This window comes from Bubalus bubalis, chromosome 7, assembly GCF_019923935.1.
Source record: "Bubalus bubalis isolate 160015118507 breed Murrah chromosome 7, NDDB_SH_1, whole genome shotgun sequence".
NCBI classification, from domain to species: domain Eukaryota; kingdom Metazoa; phylum Chordata; class Mammalia; order Artiodactyla; family Bovidae; genus Bubalus; species Bubalus bubalis.
The window spans coordinates 54,009,351-54,031,922 of record NC_059163.1 but is presented as its reverse complement, the minus strand read 5'-3'; the positions used below and the strand labels follow the sequence as shown (position 1 = coordinate 54,031,922).

The 22,572-nt window shown below is 35.5% G+C and overlaps 1 protein-coding gene across 10 annotated transcripts in view; it reads left to right on the top strand.

The window, feature by feature from the left end:
- Positions 1-22,572, top strand: part of GUF1 (GTP binding elongation factor GUF1) — a 61,053-nt gene that overhangs the window by 2,214 nt on the left and 36,267 nt on the right. For 5 of the 10 annotated variants that reach the window (XM_044945917.2, XM_044945915.2, XM_044945914.2 and 2 more), the window contains exons 2-14: positions 402-513; positions 684-832; positions 1,116-1,196; positions 2,111-2,188; positions 6,705-6,788; positions 13,466-13,530; positions 14,224-14,454; positions 15,914-16,053; positions 17,180-17,303; positions 17,657-17,789; positions 18,600-18,743; positions 19,648-19,781; positions 22,405-22,506. In XM_044945917.2, coding sequence (XP_044801852.2) covers positions 402-513; positions 684-832; positions 1,116-1,196; positions 2,111-2,188; positions 6,705-6,788; positions 13,466-13,530; positions 14,224-14,454; positions 15,914-16,053; positions 17,180-17,303; positions 17,657-17,789; positions 18,600-18,743; positions 19,648-19,781; positions 22,405-22,506 — 1,577 coding nt within the window. The remainder of the gene's footprint in view (positions 1-401; positions 514-683; positions 833-1,115; positions 1,197-2,110; positions 2,189-6,704; positions 6,789-13,465; positions 13,531-14,223; positions 14,455-15,913; positions 16,054-17,179; positions 17,304-17,656; positions 17,790-18,599; positions 18,744-19,647; positions 19,782-22,404; positions 22,507-22,572) is intronic. The other 5 variants (XM_006078742.4, XM_044945918.2, XM_044945913.2 and 2 more) reach the window with 5 other exon arrangements.

The following is a 22,572-nucleotide window of genomic DNA, read 5'->3' as shown; positions in this document are numbered from 1 at the left end:
CCTGGTAGGCTGCAGTCCATGGGGTCGCTAAGAGTCAGACACCACTGAGCGACTTCACTTTCACTTTTCACTTTCATACATTGGAGAAGGAAATGGCAACCCACTCCAGTGTTCTTGCCTGAAGAATCCCAGGGGTGGGGGAGCCTGGTGAGCTGCCGTCTGTGGGGTCTCACAGAGTCGGACACGACTGAAGCGACTTAGCAGCAGCAGCAGTTGTTATCCATTGCTTGTAATATGACTTTAACCATACATCTCTTTACTGTCAGAGAAATAATACAAACAGTATGAATGCTTTAAATAAAGTTGTTTTAAGAAGACTAAAAGAGTATTATTTAGTGTACTTGTTTTATATTGTAGACAATTTATACTCATAAATGTAATATTTCCCTCCCCTTTTCTAGGAAAAAATTGATATGTCTTGTTTTCCTGTTGAAAACACTAGAAATTTCAGTATCATTGCACATGTGGATCATGGCAAAAGTACTTTAGCAGACAGGCTCCTGGAACTAACAGGTATTTTCATTTTATAGTCTACACCTAATTAATGGCAATGAGTAGTTGATAGTTACTTTTACTAGCATACTTTTACTATTTTTTTTTTTAAATTTTGGTTTTAAGTTTATATGCAGTATTGTCTGTTTTTAAAAGCTTATAGAAATATCAATACACATTTCTATTTTTAGGGGCAATTGATAAAACAAAAAATAATAAACAAGTTCTTGATAAATTGCAAGTGGAACGAGAAAGAGGAATCACTGTTAAAGCACAGACAGCATCTCTCTTCTATAACTATGAAGGAAAGCAGTACCTTTTAAATCTTATCGATACACCGGTAAGTTTTTTAATATCAATTTTGTCTCTGTTGTTAAAGTCAGCTTTGTATTAATAGTGCAAGCATATCCTTTTTTTCAGTTTTTAAATTGAACATTAAACACTTCACTTTGCTTTTTTTTCCCCTCTGTGTTCTTAGATTAGTTAAATTATTTCACAAGAACAGGCTAAAAAGAAGGTTAATCACTTTTTATTCAGTGAAGTCAGTAGATTTGCCAAAATGCCTCTCTATAAGAAACATTTAAACTTAACATTTAGAGGTTTTAATATTTTTTGTTTCTCAGGGTCATGTTGATTTTAGTTATGAAGTATCCAGGTCACTCTCTGCTTGCCAAGGTGTTTTACTTGTGGTTGATGCAAATGAGGTAGGTACATTTAATTTTATATGATGTGATATGCTATTTCGTTGTTCCAAGATTTTTCTTAAGATGTTTGGAAATAGAATTTTTGTGTTTGAAGAAAGTAAGAATTATTTTATTATTTAACCAAAATTATGTTTTGGTCCTGTTAATTTTAAGCTTTATTACACTAAAATGGCCTGTGAAATTGACTAATTCATCCTTTAAAATTTTTAAGCTGATCAGAGGAATCATTCAAAAGATTTTTGAAGTATGTCATATATACATCTTACCAAAAACCCCCCCCAGTTTTAAGCACTTCTTAATCTGTGGTGTCAGTTTTTAGCAGAACTAGAAAATCTATCTTTGATGTCATTTTGGGTGTTTTTAAGGTAATAATTTGAGAAGTGCTACATTTAAAGAAACATGTCAATAATATTACCAAGTTCTCTGTTGTGAACATAACCATGAAAACATACTGAGATGAAAGTATAAGAGCCATGATATACTATTTATAGTAAGCTTTTGACATACTTCAATTTTCATGGACTTTTCATTCAAAACCCAAAGATTTTTTTGTTGTGTTAAATCCTCCCTAATCCTGTCAAGGACAGTCAGTCTCTACCTTAACATCCATATACTTGGCTTTATAAAATATGTCTCCTAGTTCTTTAGGAGGCTTCGAGGTCCTTAAGGATCCATGTATTACTGCTTTGTTCCCAAAGCTTAACACAGTACCCTCTAAAAAATGTTTCTAGAACTGAAAGGAATTTTCACAGGGAATGATCCAGATGCATGGACTTATAGATACCATAGTTTGCCTTGTACCTTTGCTTTTGATGAAGATGTGTGGAATGGTCTTGAATTTCAGCTTTTGTGATGGATAATAGAATGATTATCTTAGTGTCTTGTGTCTTCTTCTTGTCTGCTTTTCTTCATAGGGTATTCAAGCCCAAACGGTAGCGAACTTCTTTCTTGCCTTTGAAGCACAGCTATCAATAATTCCAGTTATAAACAAGGTAATTTGTTAGCGCAACAGTGCCATTTATTATTTTACTTTCTAAGGGTAAATTTACTGTTTGAGTATCACTTGTACTATTTTTTATATGAGAATCTTCAGGTATTTGTTAAATGGAATTGACTATTGAACATCATGGAGATTAAGGACGCAAAACCCCTGCGCAGTCAAAAATCTGCATGTAACTTTTGACTTCACACACAGTTAACTATTAATATCGTCATATTGACTACAATCTTACCAATAACTTAAACAATTTGTTAACACATACTTTGTATATTATATGTATTGTATATAGTGTTCTTACAATAAGATAGAGAAAATGCTAATCAAATCATAAAGAGGAGAAAATACATTTACAGTACTCTGTTTATCAATACCCTGAGTTTACATCATCTTTTATAAGGTGAATCATCTCTCAGTACTTACATCAGTATTGTCTTATGTGATGACAAAACACCATAGATGTTATATGTATTACTGACACTAAATGTCAACAATTAAAAGATAGCCTGAAAAGGAACTTCATATTTATTTACAGGTAAATGATCGATGCATTGATAACAATGAAGCATAAATATTGCTTTATGCTATGACATTATGTGATTGCTTCATGGTAACCTAGTCTATACACTAAGGAAAGATTCATTAAAGTTTTTATAGTGTACAATATTATAGTCATATTTATAACAGTATTGGAAACATTGTTACAGTAAAAAATGTTTATTTCTAATTATAGGCTGATATGCAGTTTCTCTAATTATGAGAGTCATACCGTATGGTAATGTAATTCTTTGAAAGCAAATTATAAAACAGAAAGCCAATACATTACTAATTTTATGTTAAATATTACTTATGCCTTTGTTAGGGATAAGTTACCCACCTCAATACTAGTCTTGCACCTGGTATTCTACAAGTGTAGTTTCACATATTTATTGAAAAAAATCTGCATATAAGTGGGCCCATGCAGTTGAAACTCCTTGTTGTTCCAGGTCAGTTGTATACTGGGATTTCTTTGAATTGCATACGATAAAATTTCAACTCAAACTCCTCTACCCTGGCATGTAATTGAGAAGATCAGATCAGATCAGTCGCTCAGTCATGTCCGACTCTTTGCGACCCCATGACAGCACGCCAGGCCTCCCTGTCCATCACCAACTCCCGGAGTTCACTCAGACTCACATCCATCGAGTCGGTGATGCCATCCAGCCATCTCATCCTCTGGCGTCCCCTTCTCCTCCTGCCCCCAATCTCTCCCAGCATCAGGGTCTTTTCCAATTAAACAACTCTTCGAATGAGGTGGCCAAAGTACTGGAGTTTCAGCTTTAGCATCATTCCTTCCAAAGAAATCCCAGGGCTGATCTCCTTCAGAATGGACTGGTTGGATCTCCTTGCAGTCCAAGGGACTCTCAAGAGTCTTCTCCAACACCACAGTTCAAAAGCATCAATTCTTTGGCACTCAGCCTTCTTCACAGTCCAACTCTCACATCCATACATGACCACAGGAAAAACCATAGCCTTGACTAGACGAACCTTTGTTGGCAAAGTAATGTCTCTGCTTTTGAATATGCTATCTAGGTTGGTCATAACTTTCCTTCCAAGGAGTAAGCGTCTTTTAATTTCATGGCTGCAGTCACCATCTGTAGTGATTTTGGAGCCCAGAAAAATAAAGTCTGACACTGTTTCCACTGTTTCCCCATCTATTTCCCATGAAGTGGTGGGACCGGATGCCATGGTCTTTGTTTTCTGAATGTTGAGCTTTAAGCCAACTTTTTCACTCTCCACTTTCACTTTCATCAAGAGGCTTTTTAGTTCCTCTTCACTTTCTGCCAGAAGGGTGGTGTCATCTGCATATCTGAGGTTATTGATATTTCTCCCGGCAATCTTGATTCCAGTTTGTTTTTCTTCCGGTCCAGCGTTTCTCATGATGTACTCTGCATAGAAGTTAAATAAACAGGGTGACGATATACAGCCTTGACGAACTCCTTTTCCTATTTGGAACCAGTCTGTTGTTCCATGTCCAGTTCTAACTTGCTTCCTGACCTGCATACAAATTTCTCAAGAGGCAGATCAGGTGGTCTGGTATTCCCATCTCTTTCAGAATTTTCAACAGTTTATTGTGATCCACACAGTCAAAGGCTTTGGCATAGTCAATAAAGCAGAAATAGATGTTTTTCTGGAACTCTCTTGCTTTTTCGATGATCCAGCAGATGTTGGCAATTGGATCTCTGGTTCCTCTGCCTTTTTTAAAACCAGCTTGAACATCAGGAAGTTCACAGTTCACATATTGCTGAAGCCTGGCTTGGAGAATTTTGAGCATTACTTTACTAGCGTGTGAGATGAGTGCAATTGTGCAGTAGTTTGAGCATTCTTTGGCATTTCCTTTCTTTGGGATTGGAATGAAAACTGACCTTTTCCAGTCCTGTGGCCACTGCTGAGTTTTCCAAATTTGCTGGCATACTGAGCGCAGCACTTTCACAGCATTATCTTTCAGGATTTGGAATAGCTCAACTGGAATTCCATCACCTCCACTAGCTTTGTTCGTAGTGATGCTTTCTAAGGCCCACTTGACTTCACATTCCAGGATGTCTGGCTCTAGGTCAGTGATCACACCATCGTGATTATCTGAGTCATGAAGATCTTTTTTGTAGAGTTCTTCTGTGTATTCTTGCCATCTCTTCTTAATATCTTCTGCTTCTGTTAGGTCCATACCATTTCTGTCCTTTATCGAGCTCATCTTTGCATGAAATGTTCCTTTGGTATCTCTGATTTTCTTGAAGAGATCCCTAGTCTTTCCCATTCTGTTGTTTTCCTCTATTTCTTTGCATTGATCTCTGAAGAAGGCTTTCTTATCTCTCCTTGCTATTCTTTGGAACTCTGCATTCAGATGTTTATATCTTTCCTTTTCTCCTTTGCTTTTTGCTTCTCTTCTTTTCACAGCTATTTGTAAGGCTTCCCTAGACAGCCATTTTGCTTTTTTGCATTTCTTTTCCATGGGGATGGTCTTGATCCCTGTCTCCTGTACAGTGTCACGAATCTCATTCTGTAGTTCATCAGGCACTCTATCTATCAGATCTAGGCCCTTAAATCTATTTCTCACTTCTACTGTATAATCATAAGGGATTTGATTTAGGTCATATCTGAATGGTCTAGTGGTTTTCCCTACTTTCTTCAATTTCAGTCTGAATTTGGCAATAAGGAGTTCATGGTCTGAGCCACAGTCAGCTCCTGGTCTTGTTTTTGCTGACTGTATAGAGCTTCTCCATCTTTGGCTGCAAAGAATATAATCAATCTGATTTTGGTGTTGACCATCTGGTGATGTCCATGTATATAGTCTTATCTTGTGTTGTTGGAAGAGGGTGTTTGTGATGAGCAGTGCATTTTCTTGGCAAAACTCTATTAGTCTTTGCCCTGCTTCATTCCGTATTCCAAGGCCAAATTTGCCTGTTACTCCAGGTGTTTCTTGACTTCCTACTTTTGCATTCCAGTCCCCTATAATGAAAAGGACATCTTTTTTGGGTGTTAGTTCTAAAAGGTCTTGTAGGTCTTCATAGAACCATTCAACTTCAGCTTCTTCAGCGTTACTGGTGGGGCACAGACTTGGATTACTGTGATATTGAATGGTTTGCCTTAGAAACGAACAGAGATCATTCTGTCGTTTTTGAGATTGCATCCAAGTACTGTATTTCGGACTCTTTTGTTGACCATGATGGCCACTCCATTTCTTCTTAAGGATTCCTGCCCACGGTGGTAGATATAATGGTCATCGGAGTTAAATTCACCCATTCCAGTCCATTTCAGTTCGCTCTTTCCTAGAATGTCGACATTCACTCTTGCCATCTCTTGTTTGACCACTTCCAATTTGCCTTGATTCATGGACCTGACATTCCAGGTTCCTATGCAATAATTGAGAAGATAGTCTCCCTGAATTACATGGAGCAATGGGGCGCTGTTTCTGTAGGAAAGGGCAGGATAGGCCAAATAGTCTGTTAAACTAAACTGTAGAGGAAAAGAAAAGGACATTATGAAGTAGGATGAAACAGTGTAACACAGGCCGCTTAACAGTTAAGTGCTAAACTGAGAACAGTGTTGATAAAGCTTAACTTTTATATTTTAAAATTAATAAATCAAGAATCTTAATTAAAAATTTGCATTGCATTCAGTTTTATTTTTTGATATTGAAGATAGGTTTAAAGGAAGCAAAGAAAGACAGTTTGTTGTTATAAGTTATATATAACACATAAAATCAGTGTACATGATGTTGTTATTGAGCTCTTCGGCTCTGAGTAGCTAATGACCTCAGTTTCTTGCTTGCTCTGCTGTCTGCCTTCTAATTTCAGTGGCCATGAGTGTTAAAATTTTATTACCTTTTTGTCATTATTTTTCTTTTAATATTTTTGAAAATAAAATTGTTAAGGGGTCAGTTAGTTCAAAAGCAAGTATGCGTCTATCTCCAAATATTAATATGTAATACATTTTAATTTCATTATATTAAGACGTGATTTTTTTCTTTTAAGATAGATCTGAAGAATGCTGATCCTGAAAGGGTTGAAAAACAAATTGAAAAGGTGTTTGATATTCCAGGTGACGAATGTATTAAGGTAAATTTTTTTTTTTAGAAGACTTGATTTTACTTTCCAAAATCTCAGGTAATTGGCTTAAGTAAAATTTCATAGTATTTGATAGCACATCATTATTATATTGTGAAATTATAATATTACAGGTTTACAAAGTTCTTTTTACTGATATTTCATTTGATCTTTGCCAAAAATCCTTACTACATGGTTAGGACAGATAGAAATTTCTCATGATACAGTTGAAAGGATGAAAACTGAAAGATTTTATCACTTTAAGATTATAGATCTAGTTAGCTAATGTGCCAGGACTAAAATGTAGGTCTTTGGCAACTCTTTGTTATAATATGCCCTTTTGCCTCTATGGAAATGTTCTCCTTGAAGAGTAGGGTCAGACTAATTTCAAGGCATTGTAGATATCATTCTTAGAACTATATTTAATGTAAATCAAAGTTGATAATATTTTAAATTAAGATTTTTAAATTTACCTTTTAAATGATCAGATCAGTCGCTCAGTTGTGTCCGACTCTTTGCGACCCCATGAATCGCAGCACTCCTGGCCTCCCTGTCCATCACCAACTCCCGGAGTTCACTCAGACTCACATCCATTGAGTCAGTGATGCCATCCAGCCATCTCATCCTCTGTTGTCCCCTTCTTCTCTTGTCCCCAATCCCTCCCAGCATCAGAGTCTTTTCCAATGAGTCAACTCTTCGCGTGAGGTGGCCAAAGTACTGGAGTTTCACCTTTAGCATCATTCCTTCCAAAGAAATCCCAGGGCTGATCTCCTTCAGAATGGACTGGTTGGATCTCCTTGCAGTCCAAGGGACTCTCAAGAGTCTTCTCCAACACCACAGTTCAAAAGCATCAAGTCTTCGTCGCTCAGCCTTCTTCACAGTCCAACTCTCACGTCCATACATGACCACAGGAAAAACCATAGCCTTGACTAGACGGACCTTTGTTGGCAAAGTAATGTCTCTGCTTTTGAATATGCTATCTAGGTTGGTCATAACTTTCCTTCCAAGGAGTAAGCGTCTTTTAATTTCATGGCTGCAGTCACCATCTGTAGTGATTTTTGGAGCCCAGAAAAATAAAGTCTGACACTGTTTCTACTGTTTCCCCATCTATTTCCCATGAAGCGATGGGACCAGATGCCATATTCTTCATTTTCTGAATGTTGAGCTTTAAGCCAACTTTTTCACTCTCTACTTTCACTTTCATCAAGAGGCTTTTTAGTTCCTCTTCACTTTCTGCCATAAGGGTGGTATCATCTGCATATCTGAGGTTATTGATATTTCTCCCGGCAATCTTAATTCCAGCTTGTGTTTCTTGCAATCCAGCATTTCTCATGATGTACTCTGCATATAAGTTAAATAAACAGGGTGACAATATACAGCCTGGATGTACTCCTTTTCCTATTTAGAACCAGTCTGTTGTTCCATGTCCAGTTCTAACTGTTGCTTCCTGATGATAGTTGAGTGTTAAACCTTTTAAATGATAGTTGAGTGTTAAATCAGTTCAGCTCAGACTCTCAGTCGTGTCCAACTCCTTGCAACCCCATGGACTGCAGCACACCAGCCTTCCCTGTCCATCACCAACTCCCAGAGCTTGCTCCAACTCATGTCCATTGAGTCAGTGATGCCATCCAGCCATCTTATCCTCTGTCGTCCCCTTGTCCTCCTGCCTTCAATCTTTCGCAGCATAAGGGTCTTTTCCAATGAGTCAGTTCTTCATATCATGTGGCCAAAGTATTGGAGTTTCAGCTTCAGCGTCAGTCCTTCCAATGAATATTCAGTACTGCTTTCCTTTAGGATTGACTGGTATGATTTCCTTGCAGTTCAAGGGACTCCTAAGAATCTTCTCTAACACTATAGTTCAAAATATCAATCTTTGGCGCTCAGCTTTCTTTATAGTTCAACTCTCACATACATACTTGACTATTGGAAAAACCATAACTTTGACTAGACAGCCCTTTGTTGGCAAAGTAACGTCTCTGCTTTTTAATATGCTGTCTAGGTTGGTCATAGCTTTTTTTCCAAGGAGCAAGCGTCTTTTAATTTCATGGCTGCAGTCACTATCTGCAGTGATTGTTAAATAGCCCTAGCTAAACTGTGCTATTCTACATGCTTGTGTAGTAAGTATATCAGAGTAATAATGTCTAGCTTTTATTTTCAAGCTTGTTTAATTTTTAAAAAAGCAAGTTTCAGCTGATAAAGTGGATTTTTTGCTTATTTTTTAAACTTTAACATATTGGTTGGTTATATACAACTTGGAAAAAGCAATAGTTTTTTTTCCTTGGATACATACATAGAATTTAATGTTTTTTATTATGAAGAGGGACCTCATTGTAAGGCAGTCCTGAAATTATGGTATCATGATTGGAATTATGTTAAAATATATTTAGCTGAAAATTCATTCATACACTTAATTTGGTGTGTGCCAGCTAGGGATGCAGCAGTGAACAGTACAGGCAAGACATCTGTCTCATTGTTTTTATATTCTACTTGGGGAGGCACTCATTAAATAAAAAAAGAAGGAAGTATAGTATTTAGTGAGTGAGACCAATGTTTTCAAGGGACATTCAACAGAGTGTATTGTTCCAGGTAGAATTACCATACCTAACAATGAAAAAAAGTCTTTTTCTTAGAGAAGAGCTATGATGCAGAGTAACTTAGGGAATTTTTCTCTGATGAACTGAGACTTGAAGAAAAAAAGAATGGGGAGAAATAATTTCTGAAAGAGCAAAGAGCAAGTGTAAAGGCTTGGAATGTTTGGGAAGGTTTGACATGTTTAAGGAACAGAAAGAAGGCAAGTTAGATGAGATGGCTTTGTAGGGAAAGGCAGGGGTCAAGTTATTCTGGGATTCTTGCTGTGCTAAAGAGTTTGAAAACGTTAAGATAATGAAAGGATTATAAAGCAAGAGAGGAAAACTGATCATTCAGAGAATGGATTAGAAAAGGGTAAGAAACTATACAGGGAAACCAGTTTGCAGTAGTAGTCCAGGGGCAAAATAGTGGTGGCTAAGTATGTGATTCCGATATTTTAATAAGTGGCCAAATTTGATGTGTGTTTTGTGGATATGGTAGATTTTGCTGGTGTGTTATGTGTTCAGGTCAGTTGTTCACTTCTGTCTGATTCTATGGGACCCCATGGACTGCTGCGCACCAGGCCTCCACATTCTTCACCAACCCCTGGAGTTTACCCAAACTCATTTTCATTGAGTTGGTGATGCCATCCAACCATCTCATCCTCTGTCGTCCCCTTTTCCTCCTGCCTTCAATCCTTCCCAGCATCAGGGTCTTTTCCCAACAAGTCAATTCTTTGCATCAGGTGGCCACAGTATTAGAGTTTCAGCTTCAACATCAGTCCTTCCAATGAACACTCAGGACTGATCTCCTTTAGGATGGACTGGTTGGATCTCCTTACAGTCCAAGGGACTCTCAAGAGTCTTCTCCAACACCACAGTTCAAAAGCATCAATTCTTCGGGGCTCAGCTTTCTTTATAGTTCAACTCTCACACCCATACATGACTATTGGAAAAACCATAGCCTTGACTAGACGGACCTTTGTTGGCAAAGTAATGTCTCTGCTTTTTAATATGCTGTCTAGGTTGGTCATAACTTTCCTTCCAAGGAGCAAGTGTCTTTTAATTTCATGGCTGCAGTAACCATCTGCAGTGATTTTGGAGCCCAAAAAAGTAAAGTCTGCCACTGTTTCCAGTGTTTCCCCAGCTATTACCATTAAGTGATGGGACCAGATACCATGATCTTAGTTTTCTGAATGTTGAGCTTTAAGCCAACTTTTTCACTCTCCTCTCTCACTTTCATCAAGAGGCTCTTTAGTTCTTCTTCACTTTCTGCCATAAAGGTGGTGTCATTTGCAAATCTGAGGTATTGATATTTCTCCTGGCAATCTTGATTCTAGCTTGTGCTTCCTCCAGCCCAGCGTTTCTCATGATGTACTCTGCATATAAGTTAAATTAGCAGGGTGACAATATATAGCCTTGACATACTCCTTTTCCTATTTGGAACCAGTCTGTTGTTCCATGTCCAGTTCTAACTGTTGCTTCCTGACCTGCATACAGATTTCTCAAGAGGCAGGCCAGGTGGTCTGGTATTCCCATCTATTTCAGAATTTCCCACTTTTTATTGTGATCCACAGAGTCAAAGGCTTTGGCATTGTCAATAAAGCAAAAGCAGATATTTTTCTGGAACTCTCTTGCTTTTTTGATGATCCAGCGAATGTTGACAATTTGCTTTTGGTTCCTCTGCGTTTTCTAAATCCAGCTTCATGATTCACGTACTGTTGAAGACTGGCTTGGAAAATTTTGAGCATTACTTTATTAGCGTGTGAGATGAGTGCAGTTGTGTGGTAGTATGAACATTCTTTGGCATTGCCTTTCTTTTGGATTGGAATGAAAACTGACCTTTTCCAGTCCTGTGGCCACTACTGAGTTTTCCAAATTTGCTGGCATATTGAGTGCAGCATTTTCACAGTATCATCTTTTAGGATTTGAAATGGCTCAACTGGAATTCCATCACCTCCACTAGCTTTGTTTGTAGTGATGCTTCCTAAGGCCCACTTGACTTCACATTCCAGGATGTCTGGCTCTAGGTGAGTGATCGCACCATCATGATTATCTGGGTCGTGAAGATCTTTTTTGTACAGTTCTGTGTGTTCTTGCCACCTCTTTTTAATCTTCTGCTTTTGTTAGATCCATACCATTCTGTCCTTTATTGAGCCTATCTTTGTATGAAACGTTCCCTTGATATCTCTCGTTTTCTTGAAGAGATCTCCAGTCTTTCCCATTCTATTGTTTTCCTCTATTTTCTTGCACTGATCATTGAGGAAGGCGTTCTTATATGTGTAAGGATGTGAAATAAAGAATCATGATGAGTTTGGGTTTGAGCAACTGGTTGAATACTGGTAATCTGTTAATGCAGAGAGGACTTGGGGAGGAACAGATAGTGGGAAAATTAAAAGCTCTGTTTTGCACATAGTGTGTTTGAAATGTCTAATAGACATCCAATCAGAATATTACATAAATCTACACAATTCTGGCATTTGTGGAGAGGGCTGAGTCAGAGATATTTAAGTCATAGTGTGTATGTGGCATTGATGCCATGGGAATGGATGCCATTTCGAAACTAGGGAGAAAATGTAAGTAGAAAAAAGATCCTAGAAACCATTCTACATTATTCTCAATTTGTAGAGTGTTATGAATAAGAATTTGAGAAGGATTAGAGAGGATTCAGAAGATGAGGGTGTGAGGATTGAGTTTTCAGAGAGGTGGGAAAACAAATTGTAGCAGGAGAGAAGGCAAAGAGGTTGTGGATATAGTGCAGATGGATTTGTATATTTGAATAAAGGAGTTTTTTATGTCTTCTATTTCCTTGAATGAAGTAAGAGGCAACGTTATCAAATGAGAGTGAATTGGCCACAGGGAAAGTGTGTAGATTGAAAAGGAAGGTGGTGTGAATTATCTTAATTAGTGTTAATGTGAATTTAGTAAAGGATGTGTCCTTGGACAGCCAGCAAATCTTAACTGCATATTGAGATCTGTGTCATGAACTTACAGAAACCAACCAAACCAGTTACTTGACTGTTCTCCACTAATGTTGAGCTGCTCTGATTATAAGCATAGAAAAGGCACATAGTCGGATGCAGTTGCAGTTAAGGTTTTATTAATACGAAGGGCTTATGATAGAGAATAGAAAGTAGTTGGATGGAATGAGTACAAATAGTGGGCCCTTGGAGTCTCAGCTGGGAAAAGAGGCAGGGGGCTAAATAGATAATGAAAAAAAAGTCCATTCAATAAATTAGAAAATGTGATCTTAAAGGATTGTTGTAAAGAGTGTACTAGAGTCTAAAGCATCATTCTTATTAGGAAGTAGTTTTTTGCCTCTCAGGAAACATTTGGCAATGTCTGAAGACCTTTTTTGTTGTCACACTGGGGAATAGGTGCTACTGGCATCTTGTGAGCGGATGAGAATCCATGGATGCTGTTATGCATCTTGCAGTGAGCGCATAGAACAGCCCCCCAAACAAAGAGTTATCCAGGTCAAAGTGTCCTTAGTGCTGAGTTGAGAAACTCTGATCTAGAGGGACTTTGAAGGGCAAGAGGAAGAATTCAGGGAACTGAGTTTGAATAAAGATTTCAAAGATAGTTCAATTACTGGTAATGGCAAAGGTGAGTCAGATGAGCATGTTTTGAGTGTTTTGGCTGCCTTTTCAGTGTAAGAACAATAGTGGTACTATACCTTACAGTTAGCCTTAGCTGTATGCCATCCACATATATTGTTTATTCACACAGCAGCCTTGAGGTTTATGTAAAATATGAATAATCACTTTATTTGTCGATGAAGAACTTGAAGCTTGAAGAAAACATGTATTGGCTAAAGTCATGTATTACTCATAGAGTCATAATTATAACCCAGATATTTTGAACTCTTAGTCCAGTGCTCTTTCAGTACCACAATCAGAATGCTTTTGTAGAGAAATCAGAGAATCATCTAACCGTAATCTAGAGAATCACCTAACTAATGGAAGGGCAGTTGTCAATAGATAATACGGTGTATGCTTCCTTTTACCAAGCTTTTCAAGCAAATTGATGACTTTTAGAGTTGTTTCTTTTTTCTAATCATACACTCAGTCACAGGATAGAAAAGTAAAGTCTTAAGTGTTTGTTTCATATACATATTTTCAGATTTCTGCTAAACTTGGAACGAATGTGGAAAGTGTTCTTGATGCAGTCATCAAAAGGATACCCTCGTAAGTATTCTGCTGCTCTTTGTATACTATTTATCTTTAATAGTAAAAGTCCATCAGTTTGATCTGTTATTTTAATTTACTTGTTATGACAAATATACTCTTTGTGGTCAGTGAGAATACATATTTAATTTATATCTAGTAACACATAGAAGGCAAATACAGATAGAAAAAAAAGATAATAGGGATCTCTTAATTATTGTAACAGACTTGAATACATTGGTAATTATTATTTTTGTTTTAATCCTGAATAAATATATTTCATCCATTTCATAAATAGTTTAAAAATGGTTATTTAAAATGTATTTAGGGTTTTCCTGGTGGCTCAGAAGGTAAAGAATCTGCCTGCAATGCAGGAGACCTGGCTTCCATCCCTGGGTCAGGAAGATCCCCAGGAGAAGGAAATGGCTACCCACTCCAGTATTCTTGCCTGGAGAATTCAATGGACAGAGGAGCCTGACGGACTATAGTCCATGGGGTTGCAGAGTTGGACATAAATGAGCAACTAACACTAACAAAATGTATTTAAAACTCAAGGGTGAATTAAAATGAATATAAATATAGGCATTATACCTTACAGAAAGGTCCTTTTATTTGTGCTGTCAGTTAATCTTTCTCAAGTATTAGAGTAAATTAAGCATAATATTTGAATTAGGCATTTTGTTAAGATTTTATTATTTAATTTTAAATTATTAGTATTTGTTCTTTACTTATTTTTAATAGTCCTAAAGCGCATTGCAGAAATCCCCTGAGAGCCCTGGTATTTGACTCCACCTTTGACCAGTATAGGGGTGTGATTGCCAATGTAGCATTATTTGATGGAGTGGTTTCGAAAGGAGATAAAATTGTATCTGCACACACTCAAAAGACATATGAAGTTAATGAAGTAGGAGTTCTGAATCCTAATGAGCAGCCAACTCATAAACTGTAAGTAATATGCATTAGTAATTAAAAGACACTCGGTATGTGTTTCTGTTGCTGATTTTCTTAATTTGGTGTGCTCAGGATGTTCCTAATTTGGTAACTTAGGAAATAAGCCAAAAAACAAAACTTGATTGTTTAATGCAACTATGTAGTGAATGCTCTTTCAGAATCTCATGGGTGAGGGACAGTAGGAATTTGATGTGTTTTTAATTTTTTGGCCATAACTGATTTTATTTTCTAGTTGCGACTAGGTCCAACATTGATGTATTTGATTTGACAGTGAAAGAGAGAGTTCTTTCATGCATATCCATACTTGATATCAATCTTTGATATTTAAATTTTTTGTAGTTAGATTTTCAGCATAGAATAGTGAAGAAAATTCGGTAATTATTTTGTTTAGTGTGGAATTCATGGTAAAACTTTGATTAGAATTATGACATGAGGTTAGCATAGTAGTGTACATTATTATAAAACTGAGTTCTGAGTTCACTTATAAAGTATTTATTGAGTGCCTATTCCATCAGTACTCTAGATACTAATAACATTGATTACCTTGGGCACATAGTTTTCTAAGGTCTTTATTTCCTCATTTGTCAAATTTAAGATTGAACCAGGTCTCATTTGATAGCTTAATGTTGTATGTCTAAAACTACCACTATTTTGTCATTTTTTATGTAATTGAAAGTCATAAGGTTTATTGTAATTTTACTCAACTATTTCTAAAGTTTGTATTCTTATTTACTTAAGTATAGTTGACATCACAGTATCACATTAATTACAGGTATACAGCATTGTGATTCAGTATTTTTATAGATTATACATCATCAAAAGTTATTACAGATAATAGCTAGAATTCCCTGTGCTATACAAAGTCTGTCTATATTCTGTCATATATATTGATCATTATTGCATCTTCAGTATGAATTTTGTATTTCATCCTAAATGGAAATTATCATATAGGAAATTTGCTTAAAAAAAAAAAAAAAACTCTGAAATCTTTGGATTTGCTGTTTTCCTGCAAGAGGTACATCAAATAGGTATCAGATTTGTAGAGAGTTCACATTTTTATTTGCTAGGTTAAAAACATTGTTTTTGCTTTTTCTTCCTTTTTTAAAGGACATTTGTAATGTAATTCACTACTAAATATCACAAGGAGTGTTTTATGTTTCTGTATCTATCAGTTTCACTATTGTTTTATATGCAGAGATGGGCAGTCATGAAGACGGTCCCTAGGCTTGTGTTGCAGAGGTCCTTGGTCATGGATTGTAAGACTTGGAATGTTCTTTTGCTGACAGTTCTTAGAGCTGAGAATTAGAGAATTAACTAGAATGCAGCACCTAGTTTCAGCTTGGTGAGGTTTTGTTTGGAAAGTACAATCATTTCTTGGAGAAGTAGAGCTAATTGTGAGTATGCACATGAAACATTAAAATAGTAAATATTTCCATGTAATAATTTTATTCAGATATGCAGGACAGGTGGGCTATCTGATTGCTGGGATGAAAGATGTCACTGAAGCACAAATAGGAGATACATTATATTTACATAAACAACCAGTGGAACCCTTGCCTGGGTTTAAATCAGCGAAGCCAATGGTATTTGCAGGTGAGGAGCTCACATATTCAAAGGATAAGGGCCAATTTATTCTAAGCTGAAATAATAATTATTAGGAATACTCACTTTAAATAACAATCAATTCCTGTTTAAATAACAGCTACTCTGTTTTTAAAAAATTTTTTGTGGGTATGATATTTATATACCAGTTAATTATATATGGATGATACAACTTTATATGGGAGATCATTTCCTCCTAAATTTAAGAACTTCTTAAAAATATAGCCTCTTGAAACAAGCCCTCTGATAAATTAGAGGAGCACAGTAATATGCATTTCTTTCTTGTTTCACTAGGGAGTAGGTCATTATATTTGAAATACTCTTCTACATAGGGTGTTTTCATTACTAATTATCAGTGGACATTTACTGAGTGCCTTCCCCTTAGCTGGCCTTTCTTTAACAGTGTACTATTGTACTAGTGTCGACATAGCAGAGAAGAGTGTCACCTCATGTATATATAACTCCAGAACCTGTTACTTTGTGTGATATTACAGACATTTGAAAAAGGAAGACCTGATTGAAGGTTATTGGATTACTCTGTGCTGGGTATCCAGTCATTGTTTTTTCCCTTTTGTATCTCATTGGGAATTACAAATATTAATTTGTAATTAATATTAATGCCCCTGTTAAGACAAAGTCAGTCAGTCATTTAGAGTTTGAAGGACTTAAGTGGTGAGGACTTGGGTTTGATGTGAAAGAGAAACTGATGAATCAATTTTTGTTTTTATTTCTTCCTGTTATTTATCTGCTAATGGGATTTTTCTTTGTGGTTGTGGGATATCTTGCACTTTTGTTTCTTAAAATAAAGATGATGTATTTTCTTGATAGGTGTAATTCCCATTGTTCTTTTTTGTTTTCCCTATACTTTTTGCAAAAGCAAAAACATCACTTTGAATATGAATCTAGTGGTAAATTCATAGTTTATGAAACTTGCAAAATACTTTGAAGCCAATTTAATTTAATAGTCATAGTTTTCTTAGCAAACCAATATTTTGGTCAGTGAAATACAGAAAGTAATTTAAAAGCTAGCTGATTAATTTTGAGCTTTGCAGCAATGCATATTAGGTTTTCTGGGCAGAGTGTCACATATAATAATTAGAAATCATTGTGTCCCCAGGAATGTACCCTGTAGACCAATCTGAATATAATAACCTGAAGAGTGCTATAGAAAAACTGACACTAAATGATTCCAGTGTGGTGGTTCATCGGGATAGTAGCCTTGCTCTAGGTGCTGGCTGGAGGTAAGATTCAATTATGTTGTAGGATTCCATTTTTATTGAAAAATAAAGTTTAAATGGCTTACTGGTCTTGACCATTTCTGAAGATCAGTTCATATTAGTGTAAAATGAACTAAAACATGTCTATTTGTCATTGTGGATGCTTATTGTATGGATCAGTTTTATAGCTACTTTAAATAGAATCCCAATGGAAGATTTTATCTTATTTAATGAATTTATGCTAGGTTTTAATTATGATGTGAATTGATTAAATGACTTTTGATTCCACCCCTCCCCCACAAAATAGTAATATCAAATCAAAGAAAATAGAGCCCATGGGACATAAACATTTTGGAGTCTGGCTTTTTCTCCCTCAGGTTAGGATTTCTTGGACTTTTGCACATGGAAGTTTTCAACCAGCGACTAGAACAAGAATATAATGCTTCTGTTATTTTGACAACCCCTACTGTTCCATATAAGGCTGTTCTTTCATCAGCAAAATTGATAAAGGTACTGTTGTGAGCTAGCATACATAAGAAAACTAAATAAATGAATGTGTGTGTATGTATATGTAGAATATGAGAAACATTTTAGTATACCAGTAGCTGACTAGCTGTTAAAACTAAATATTTCTTGATTGGTAGTAATAAAAGTTGAATTGTCTTATGATGGACAAGTTTCTTCAGAACTAATTATGCATATTTTTCTTAACCTGATGAAATCTCCACATTATCAATACTAGTCTGTTACTAAGAGTAAAAAGTAGAATTAGTTCTGAAAATACTGTTCTAATTTCAGCACAAAAAATAAGAGTGTGATTTTGGGCATAAGTAATTCATCTTATGATTAGTAAGGCATTCTTTCCTATATGGTTGTGGGAAATTTTAGATTTCAGGTTAACAGTAGAAACAATATTGTATTCAATCTAAGTTACAATATATTTGTTTTAAAGAGATATTAACTTTGGCATCTGTAAATATTTTCCAACAAAATTGTTAGGAAACTAATTACAGTGACATACATGGGACAGATTGAAATGTATTCTTACATCATATTCTAAGTGGTGTATAAAATGATTTTAGTAAATATCAATAATCAGAATATATTAATAATTGTTATTAAATGTTATTTTGGAGAGTTTTTCTCTTTTTAATCTAAAGTGTGTTAAGATAATATTCTAACCTTTAGGAATTCTTTTGTTTTTTATTAATTCCAACACATTCAATAACAAAAATTCTAACCTATGTTGGTAGAAAATTTAGAAACATGGTAACTACTAAGATTTCTTTTTAACTATTGGTGACTTTACTTATTTTTTAGGAATACAGAGAAAAGGAGATTACAATCATCAATCCTGCACAATTCCCTGATAAGTCAAAAGTAACAGAATATTTGGAGCCAGTTGTTTTGGGTACCATTATCACACCAGATGAATATACTGGGAAAATAATGATGCTTTGCCAGGTATAAATGTAATACAGTTTGATATAAAAGTACACTTCAGTCTTCTCAAACAGTGGTACCCAGCTTAGGTTTTGAATGGTTTCTGTCTCTATGGAGCCTGTCAAATTGAACAATAAAGATCTTTATATATTTATCTGTTTAGATATACATACATATAATTACTGTATTTTGACTTGTAAATAAGAAAACAGAGCCAGAATTTTTGATCATCTTGAATTTATATTTTAGCTTAAAGCAAAGAAATTTGATGCTTTTTTTTCATCTTGAGTAGCTAAAAATATAGTTTCCTTTCACCTTTTTTGACTATTTGAAATTGGGTATTATTTGAAAGACAATTACAATACTTTAGAGACCTTTGATTGAAAGGTATTCCTCATTTTGCTTTAGTTCTTGACACATTATAATAAACGATTTAATCCACAAATTTGATATAATCATAGTCAGCAGAAAGTACATATTTAAAATATTCTGACACATATTGGAAAGAACTCTCAAGTGATGACTAGTGGACTTGAATTTTTATTGTCTTGTACCAAAAAAGATGTAACTTTAGTTGCTTAATTTCTCTGGATCTAAATTTCTTTTATTTGTAAAATAAGAAATCAGAACTTGACTCCACCTGTAGCTAACTTGGTTTATTCATAAGTGAAATATTGTATAATTAAAAAAGAGACTTACTTGATTAAAAACAAAAGATTAAAGTTTTGGTAGGAAGTATATTATAATTGAAATACAAAATGATTCTCCCTGTATTATAAATATTTGTCAGCTGTTTTTATTGGGCCATTAAAGAAAGATTCCTTCATTTTGCCCACTCTTAAAAGTTGATAATTGACATCTGTCTATATTTATTAAATAAATCATTATGTGAATTATTCAAGCCATTTTTTCCTTCCCTTTTCAGGCTCGAAGAGCAGTTCAGAAGAATATGATGTATATTGATCAAAATAGAGTAATGCTTAAATATCTCTTCCCTTTGAATGAAATTGTGGTGGATTTTTATGATTCTTTGAAATCTCTGTCTTCAGGATATGCTAGGTAAAAATTTAATGGGAAACTCAAATATCTGGACAGTTTTTTTAAAGTATTGACCAGCAGGTGTTTACTGATATTCCACTTACTTAATCTTGGTGATCTAGTGACAGAAATTTTAGTGCCCTCTTCATAAGAAGAGATGTACTCTTGTAAGTTGATTAAAAATTGCATGTTATTTGAAAAAGCTACTGTGACCTAAGTGGCACTTTTAAAATGTATTTGAATGTTAAGTAATCCTAGGAGTATCTGTGTACATTTGGAAAATAGAAGTACTTGTTTAGAGAAATGCTAGGTGTGTCCCTATATTTGTGAACACTTCAATAACTTGGTCTTCCTAGGACTAAGTAGTCTGCATCATGAAACCCATTATCTTATCCCATAAAAGTACATGGAGGAATAGCCTGTTAAAGGAAGAGTATAGCATTGTGGGGTGTTTTTGTTAGGGCAAATAACTAGATGCCCTTACTGTCCTAAAATCTTACATTCAGTTCAGTTCAGTTCAGTCGCTCAGTCGTGTCCAACTCTTGGTGACCCCATGAATCACAGCACGCCAGGCCTCCCTGTCCATCACCAACTCCCGGAGTTCACTCAGACTCACGTCCATTGAGTCAGTGATGCCATCCAGCCATCTCATCCTCTGTCGTCCCCGTCTCCTCCTGCCCCCAGTCCCTCCCAGCATCAGAGTCTTTTCCAATGAGTCAACTCTTCGTATGAGGTAGCCAAAGTATTGGAGTTTCAGCTTTAGCATCATTCCTTCCAAAGAAATCCCAGGGCTGATCTCCTTCAGAATGGACTGGTTGGATCTCCTTGCAGTCCAAGGGAGTCTCAAGAGTCTTCTCCAACACCACAGTTCAAAAGCATCAATTCTTTGGTGCTCAGCTTTCTTCAGTCCAACTCTTTGGATTTTCTTCACAGTCCAACTCTCACATCCATACATGACCACTGGAAAAACCATAGCCCTGACTAGACGGATCTTTGTTGGCAAAGTAATGTCTCTGCTTTTCAATCTTACATTACTGGATAGCATATACTAGGATATAAAGGAAATATATAATGGGGAAGTTGACAGAAAAGTGAATGTTCACATCTGGTAAAATACATGCATACATGAATGTGCGCATGCATACTTAAAATTATAATTCAAAGAAAAATCCCAGCATTTTGAAGAATATGCTGCAGTGACCTGGACGTTTACTTTGTGAAATGAGCTTTTCAATGAAGCGAGTCAGCATAACTCAGGATACAAAGTTATTTTTTCTAATTGGTCACCCAATTTTTTTTTTATGTCTTCTTTCAGACAAGACCTTGAGCAAATAAGTAGCGATGTAATTTAAAATGAATCTAGGCAGCATATTGTTAAAGTTACTATAATTAAAAGGATAATTACTAAGTGTTTATAACAGTTAACAACAGTCTTTGAATTCTAGCTTGCATTTGGGCACCACTTTCTGAGTTTTGGTCTTAAAATCTTTTAGCTGGGAAACAACTTTCACATTGAGAGAACATGGCTTATTTTGAACTATTTAAAAATAATTCCAGCTTCCAAAATTAAGTAGTCCTTATGTTCAGGAATACATGAGTATATTTTTTCATATTCTAAAAAAATTCAAATTATAAAATTTGGGAGCATAGAAAATTTTAAAGCTGTAAACACAGTGAAAATCTCAGGATTATGTCTATGTCTTATCTCTTTATATTTTGCATAGTACTTAACATGGTACCTTTATGTAGTATATGATTAATGTTTATTGAAAAAAGAAAGGATTTGGGGAACACTTTAGGCAGTAGTCAGGTTTTAGAGACTATTAGTGTCACCTTGCGACCTTCCTGCTGAAAACCTTTCGAAGCTAAACATTTGCATTGTTTGTTTTAGAATTACGGCAGTAGGAATACACATGTTCTCATACATAACTGCAAAGACACGAGAGCATAATTGAAATTTTCTTTCTCATCAGACATTAGTTTTGTAAAACCTGTTTTGATTATTACTGTAAGCTTTGACCATATTGTTAGAAATAGTTGACACTTATTAAATGCTTATTGTGCTTAGGTAGGCTCTGTTCTTAACACTTTTAATGTTCTAACTCATCATTTTAATGTATTAACTCATCATCAAAAATGCTCTGTGAAGGTTTATACTAAAGAGCCATATATGAAATTCAGAAGTCTCATTTATTAATGGCTACTTAGCACTGCCCTAGCATTTATTTAACTTGTAATAGAAAACTTAACAGAAACCCAACTCATGAGTCTGAGACTGTATATATATTCACTAGAATATACATTGTCTACAGCCAGCCAGCTTCTAGGAAGGAACATTGGGAAGGTGACATTTCTTTCAATGATGTACTTTCCTAGCCTGGTTTAGCAGTTTTTTTTTCCCCTTTCCTCAGTGGAGCATGTTGATTTTTGTACCTGATTTCATAAATGTAAAAAGATAAGGAAGTTTGTTCTTTACTGTGATCAGGTTGGCCCATTTATCCGAAATTTATATGTAATTCGTTTGAAAGTTAAATTTTTGGGGAGTGATACCAGAGGAGGTAGAAAAAACATATTTTGAAAAAAAAAAAGTAATCTCTTGGGAAATATAGTGCTTATCTGTAACTTGGATATTTTTCTTTGTTAGTTTTGATTACGAAGATGCAGGCTACCAGACTGCAGAACTTGTAAAAATGGATATTCTACTGAATGGAAATATTGTAGAAGAGCTAGTAACTGTTGTACACAAGTAAGTTGAATAGTAACTAATTACAAAATGTGAAAGTTGCTATTTCTTTTTACTTTTTCATTTATT